General features: G+C 43.0%; 1 protein-coding gene across 5 annotated transcripts in view; it reads left to right on the top strand.

Annotated features, from left to right (window-relative positions):
- Positions 1-1,083: 1,083 nt before the first annotated feature.
- Positions 1,084-7,506, top strand: part of NR2C2 (nuclear receptor subfamily 2 group C member 2) — a 30,386-nt gene continuing 23,963 nt past the window's right edge. For 3 of the 5 annotated variants that reach the window (XM_057417496.1, XM_057417494.1, XM_057417498.1), the window contains exons 1-2: positions 1,084-1,221; positions 3,534-3,617. In XM_057417496.1, coding sequence (XP_057273479.1) covers positions 3,558-3,617 — 60 coding nt within the window. In that variant the 5' untranslated portion in view covers positions 1,084-1,221; positions 3,534-3,557. Of the gene's footprint in view, positions 1,222-1,540; positions 1,614-3,533; positions 3,618-7,506 lie in introns of those variants that run through there. The other 2 variants (XM_057417495.1, XM_057417497.1) reach the window with 2 other exon arrangements.

Below are 7,506 nucleotides of genomic sequence, written 5' to 3'. Positions count from 1 at the left end.
AAAGAGCCTGTTCTAACAAAACCGACCAAAAACAAAACCAAAAACCCCAAACAAATTAGGCTGCTTCTTGAACAGCAGCTCCTGTTTCAGCGATTGCTACATTCAGCTGCTTTCTCCTGCATGTTTCCTTTCAAGAGTTACTATCACTTCAGATCTTCAAGGTTTTTTTCTCATCTGACCACTCTTTAAGTTAGCTTCTGCCAAAATAACTAGACTTAACAGAAACTTAGTAGAAGTACCAAGATATCCTGACAAGGGCAAGTTAAGAAATAGCTACACACAGCTACAACAGCAAACCGGGGTCACAGACCAACATTGGACAGCCCCAGGAAGAGATGACAAGCACCGGGAGGTGGCAGGTAAGGTCCTGAACCACATCTGCTCATGCCTACAGTCACTCACGCGGAAGCACAACGTTTCCCCCCCAAGCCAGCTCCGCTAGGAGAGCTCCCATCAACGACACCGATCTTAGCGAAGGCAAGAAAACCCCAGGCCAGCCTGCTGCCGGCCCCTGTGCCAGCATCAACTGCAAGAGCACCTTCGGCTGAGCAACTCTCGGGAACACACACATGGGCACCAGCACCCATCCCGCACTCAATCACCGCCAGCCGCGGGCCTGGCTGCGGGGGGCTGCTCTGAGCAGGGAAGCACCGTCCCCCCGCGTTCCATAGTGGGGCGCAAACCAGGATCGTCCAGGCTCAGGTGCCCGCCCTGCGTCCTCTCCCGTCGGGGAGCCGCAGCGACCCAGCACCGGCCTCTAAGGCCCGGAGCCTCCTCTCTCGCCCCGCACTCCATGCGCCGCTGCCAGCCCGACGGAGAGGGCCCGCGCTGCCCGGCGGAGCCTTCGCGGAGAGGCTCGGAGAGGCCCAGGTAGCCCCTCCCCGCCGCCGTCCCCAGCCCCGCCCCGCGAGGGGGATGAAGGGGCCGCGGCCGGCCTAGCGCGGGGACGAGGAAGCGGGGACACGCTCTCAGGCGGCGGCGGCAGCGGCGGGCGGGGTCACGAACTCTGACCTTTCACAGGGCACGGCACACAAACCAAAACATACCCCCCGCACAGCAGCCCCGCAGCACAGCCCCGGCCCCCCCGCACCCCGATAGCCCCTTCACCACCGCCGCCGCCCTGCGGGGGTAGGGCCACCGCCGGGCACCGCTGCCCAACACCGGCCCGCCGGGGCCCGGGTCAGGGTCACCGCCAGGGCACGTTTGGCGCCAGTTCCTGAGGTAAAAAAAAACAAACGGTTTTTAAAATTGAGGCGGCCCGGCGGGGTTTGTCCCGTTGGGGCCAGGAGGAGGGACGGGGTGCGGGGGGGTGAGCACCGGGACCCTGCTCGGGGCACCCCCGCGAGCGGCAAAGGGGATGGGTGGCGCTCTGTTTAAGGGGAGGGGGGATGCGAAGACTCCGGTATTTCGCTGGTAAGCGAGAGCCAGCTGTGCCGCTCGCTGGCCTGCAGCTCCTGGCGGGAGAGGGAGGACCATTGTGAGGTGCTGGGCCGATCCGGTGCGGGAGTCCCGTTGCGGAGCCGGCGGGCTGGAATGCGGGCAGTGAGCCTGAGTTCGGCCTTTCGCCGTGTCATGCTGCCAGGGTCATACCCGCAGGATGTCCCAAACGGAGGGTATAACTTTCTGCTGAGGGTCACTGCAGCTGGGGCAGAAATTAATGGGTGTTTGCCGCTTGGGACAGCAGCGTGTCTAAACGTGCTGAGGCGGCTGCCACTCTCTTACACTGAAGATACTGCCCGGCTGCCTTCTTGCAATTTTAGGCTCCCCTGGTTTTATTGGCTTGCTTTGGGTTTTGTGGGTTGTTTTGTTTTGTTTTCTCTTTATGACCTCTGCTGCTCAGGGGTTTGCTAGGAAGCTTATTTGCGTTGTGTCACGTTCTAGGCATGAGTATCACTAACCAGCTTACTTGGTGTGGCTGTGTACAGTCTCTGGGCTTCCAGTTGTTTTTGATCCGATAGCCTCAGCTTATCGCTGTTTTGGGAAGGTCGAAAGTACAAAAATCCTTGATGGATAACAACACCAACAGCAAATCTGTCAGAGCCTTACCACAACAAAAACTTCATTGTGTCTTAGAAGGGTATTCGTATGAACAACATATCTCATCTTTAAAGCTTCCTGCATCTTTAAACACTGGGAAAACCACATATTACAAGCATATGGTTATCTTCCTTGCTGAACATAAAAAAAATGAATTTAAAATAGGAGAAAACACTGAAAGGAATTACTGAACCACTGAGAAACCATCCACAAGCTTCGATATTAAATGGCTTTGGTGCAAATGCTTCACAGCACAAATTGAAAACACTTGAAGAAAAATGAGAAGCTGCATGAAAAACCAGCATAAATATGATTTCCATAGGCAAATCTGAATTTTGATTATGCATTGTTAAGAATAGTTTTCTTTTGACATATACAAAATAATTTTCACATTTCGTTTACCACTATATGATTTAATCTTTTTATCGGAATTAATTTTGACATTTCAACATTAATGTTGTAGAAGTTGCATTTGAACTGGAGGGAGAAGGGGTGTGCTAAAGACATGAATGCATTTTTCCGTTACATATTTTGCTGTTGTTCATCTTTTCTTTTAATTTTATGCTAAATGATTGCTTTGCAAGTACCACCAGAAGGTTGTCAATAAAACATTGAATGGGCCATCATTCAGGCTGCCTTTTCATTTCCTACGCCTGGGTCAGAACTCTGGCTCTTTAATGACCAAGTCACAATTAAAAACTGGATGCCTGAATTTGTAATCTGAGTTAAATTTACCCTTGAAGAAACACAGCCCTAATAATGGTCATTAAAAACATACTGGAAATGTGGGGTTGGTTTTTTTCTTTTGTTTCTTCCTTTTTTCTGTTCACTTTGCGGCATTTTTTATAACCCTGAAGAATGTGAAGTTCTCAAAATATAATCCTCAAAATAGGATGAAATGATTCTGCAGTATATTCTTCTGAGAGTGATAATACTATCACATTATAATAAAACTAGTTTAGATAATCTAAGTTTTAGATGTGAAAGCTTATTTCCCCCATTTGTGCAAGAAGATGGCAGTTTTATAGAATGACTTAATAAAAATTTGCTCAAAACAGCGGTCTTAGATTGCTGTTTCCTTGTTCTGCATGTAGTGTAGAAGCAGTTTAGGGTTTCTCTTCCCTTTTGTTGAGGAAAGGACCTTAGAGATCTGAATTCCACAAACTGCATGAGTAGTTGACACTGAAATTAATCCTTTCTAATTTATGAAACTAACGTCTCTTCTCTGCAGCTGAATTAGTAAAAATAGTGTATTAGAGCCTTTACAAAGTAAAAGGATAACAATGTGCCTCAGCTTTTTGAACAGTATCATTCCAGTATGCATGTACTGTACATATATGTGTATGTATGTGTGCACATGCACGCATCCATGGCATATTTTCTTATATGTCAAACAGTATTGTAAATGATCAAAAAGTCATATCAGAGCTTTCTTTAATAATAATAAGAAACCTAATTTTGTGCCTGATGGAAGTTGCTGGCATCTTTTCAAACAGGTTCTCTAATGATCTTGTTTCACCATGGCAACCAATGTGGAGGTGCTGGCTCAGCAGGTAGTGGAGACTCAGCGGGTGGCTGAGGTGAGTGACAGATGATATCACAACAGTTGGTGTCTGAGCTTTTGAAATGAAGATCATATTGGGCAGTCCAAAATTGCTGTTTACAGTTAAGCATAAATGGAACAGAAAATCTTTATAGAACAGTATTGCTTTACACTTGGGGACAAACAAGAAACCAGCACAACCCATATGTGGTCTGTTTACCTTACTTTATTCTGGTGGCCTCCGTATTACGAATGCAAGTGGGAAATTCAACATGCATTATTGAGAAACTGGCTTTATATGGATTATTTAAAAACTAATGCAACAAAATTTCTGGTCATTTAGTGATTAGCTTGACCATTTTGGAAAATAAATGGTTTCTGCTCATCTCTTGAGTTGTCATCTAAATTCAGAACAGTGTTTGAAGTTCACTTAGATTGAATTTACAGTAGGGTGATTCATTTAAATCAGGCTTTACATTTTCTGCCTACAAATATGAGGAAAAAGAGCACAAAATCTAGTTGTTATTAAGTAATATCTTGATGTATATTCACTGAAGTGTGGATGCTCAACAACTAAAATGTCTGCATCAACTTACAAATGCTGAAACTGCATGTGATCATGGCGATAGAAAATAACCTGTTTATTTCCTTCAGTTTGCAAACTTCAGTCAAAAAATAAAATAGAATTTTTGTCTATTTAAACCCACTTGGTTTAATATCCTTCAAATTTACTCTCATTTATCACATGATTACATAACTAAGGGATTTCATAAAGAATTAAGGCAAATAGGCTAAGAGACCTGTAGTCAAGGCCACTTTTTAGACATTAGTTTTGGGTTTTTACTGACCTGCTGAACTAACCTTACTTCTGGATATTAAAAGATATTTTTAGTTCAAGAAGCAGCCTTGTTTATGAAGGAAATGTGCGTCATTGTGCTTCCTGAGATGGATTTGAGACTCCTTACAGCATTTTTCCCTAAAAAAAAAATATTTGATATTTATGAAATATATAAAAAAATTATTTTGATATAGTGTGGAAAATGGCTTGGTGAGGAACCTGGAAGTAACATCTAAGGAGTCAGTTCAAAAAGCTCTAAAGTGTCACTGACAACCAACAAGTGCATTTTCACTCTAGTTTGCTGGGCCAGGTATCAATCTGGCAATCCACAGTTTTTGAAAACACTGCCAAACAAACATGGAAATAAAACCCTGTGGAAATACTGGCAAACCTTAGACTTTTTTTGGTAGAACTTGAGCGCTGTAATCACATCTGAGACACATGAACTATGTGACATTTTAATTCCTTGTGCAAGAAATGCACCATTGCACCATAGTGTGATGGGTTTATCTTGCCACTGAAGAGATTGCTCCATCTCAAGAATGTATGAAGCTCTGTGATTTCTCCCTGGCCAGTGGTTCAACTTTTCATAGTATTCACCTTCTTCTTAAATTAAATCCACTGCATAGCACCATGAAAACTTTGTTCATGGAAAGGCAGTTATAAGCAGCATTATCTCATTAAGAATTAATTAATGCAATGATTGTATTAACATTGAACCATTTCTTTATAAATGGCTGTCTGCCTGCTATTTGTGTCTTCAGTCAGATACAGTTCTTAATACAGCCAAATACATTTCGAAGTTTTTTGAGGTATGCTAAAATTCTATGTGCTCATTTTTTCAGAGAAAATGTAACATGGATCTTGGCACTGGACTTAAAAAATGAGGCTTTTTCAGAGTATCGTATTTTTCATTGAGGAAAATTAAATGCAAGGAGAAAAAGAATCATGCCCTGAATTTTACATTATCAGTGGTGAGAGACAAGTTGTAAACAAGTTAAGGCAAATATTGGCAGTTTTAGCTATATCTGCATGATTTTTTCAAGATAGCTATGTCTTTAGTGCATGGTTTTATTGAAAACTGTGATGCCAAGCACCAAATCCCTGTCATGCAGGTAGGCCATATGTTGTTTTTCTTCCTTGAGCAAGGTTCATCAGGTTTGTTTTCTATGAAACTGTGAATGTATCACAGAAGTTACTGAGCGTGCTCCAGTATTGCGTGTACGTTTGTACTTAGTGTATTGTTAGGACCTTGTAAAATTGTCCTCGTAATGGTTTCAGATGGTTTCATTGCTGTGACATGCTTCTGCTTTGTAGTGGTGTTGCTTGTTGCATTTCTGAACATGTTGGGTGAGAAAGTTACATTTTTAACGTCTGCAGTTGCCTTTGCTTGCTGTTCGTGTGATCAGAGAAGGAGGAGCTAGGGGATTCAGAGGGAATTTTAGCAAATCCTCCTTATCCTGAGTAACTTTTGAAAAGCACAAAAAAAACTTTAGCCTTAATGCAAAAATAAGTAAGGCTGGAGATGCTCTACAGGGAACGTGGTGGATTTTCCTTTTAATTTTGCTGATTTGAAATTAACTCAAGATACAGGCCAACTCTTTTCTCAGATTCCATTTTGCTCTCTTACAATTCACAGAGAATAAGCAAATTGAGGGGCTTAAGAACAGAGAATAGGAGGAAGGGAAAGTTCGGTAACCCAGGACTGTCTTCCCCAGATGAAATTAATCTTACTATTAGACAAACTCCTTCAGCAGCTGGCAAAACAGCAGGAACACATCGATTCTGCTTCCTTGGTTACAGGGAACGACAGTGCACTTGACCTTCAGAGGAACAGGGTCACAGAGAGGACACTTTAAAGCATTACTGATTGCTTTCTGTGATTGGAATACTCAGCAGTGGAGACTGGATGAAAATGTCTGTGGTATGACTAAAAGTGACCTCGACATTTGTCTCGGATTGTTGTGCCCTCAGAGGTTTGCTGAGGAAAAATGTAAATAAGACTGCAGGAAGAATTTGACACTGTAAGTACTAGAACCTGTACAGTGTACAGCTAGGGAGCTCCGTGAAGAAAACAGTACTACGTGTATTAAAGCAGATTATTTTTCACATCTCTTAAAATGTCTTTTGTGTAGGGAAATTAGCGGGGTTTGAGCTATCTTGCATCATATGTGTTATTTTCTGACTATTGGCTATTTCACAGTGTTAGTGCTTACTTTTAAAAGATTGTTGATTAAGCCTCTGACAGATGTGGTACACTGAAGTTTTCTATGGTATATGGCCTACTTTGTTTCTTTCCTCATCTCTTGAAGATGAAGTCTTACTCAAGACTCTTTCCAGTTTTAAAGAAATGGAACTGTCTTTAATTCTTAAAAATATATTTTAGAATTAAACAAACATCCCATCACTGACACTGGGGGACGAGGTCTTTGCATGTACAGCTCCCAGAGCAGCTTCTTTAAGCATAATACATGTTTTGTGGTATCATGTTTCTTCTGAACAACAGACCAGAATAGCATTGTTAATTTAATCCTGAAAGTGGACCTAATAGAATGTTAAACTGTATTATCTTCCTGATACAAGTACTTACAAGCCATTTGCTTTCAGAATACTTTTGATTCAATTTATTTGGGAGTCTAATTAATGATAGCTTATATAATCAAGATTTTTCCATGCAGTGACTAAATTGACACTACTGTTGTCCAGCTATCAAGGTTTTATAAATCATTCCAAGATGGCTTAAAAACAGCTTGTGATATTCCTAATTTTGGCCACATGTCACTGCAGATCATAGAATCATGAAAACGGTTTGAAGGGACCTTAAAGTTCCAGCCCCCTGCCACGGACAGGGACACCTTCCACTAGAGCAGGGTGCTCCAAGCTCCTGTATCCAACCTGGCCTTGAACACTGCCAGGGATGGGGCAGCCAAAGCTTCTCTGGGCACTCTGTGCCAGTGGCCCACCACCCTCATACCAAGAACTTCTTCCTTATATATAATCTAAACCTAGCCTTTAGCTGGTCAAGCTGCTGGGGATGCAGCCCAGGGCATGATTGTTTTCTGGGCTGTGAGTGCACACTGATGTGTCA

This window comes from Pezoporus wallicus, unplaced genomic scaffold, assembly GCF_028554395.1.
Source record: "Pezoporus wallicus isolate ANWC-B61680 ecotype Strahan unplaced genomic scaffold, APGP_CSIRO_Pwel_v1 contig_8542, whole genome shotgun sequence".
NCBI lineage: Eukaryota > Metazoa > Chordata > Aves > Psittaciformes > Psittacidae > Pezoporus > Pezoporus wallicus.
The sequence above is the reverse complement of the archived record's forward strand: the minus strand, read 5'-3'. Positions and strand labels throughout refer to the sequence as shown.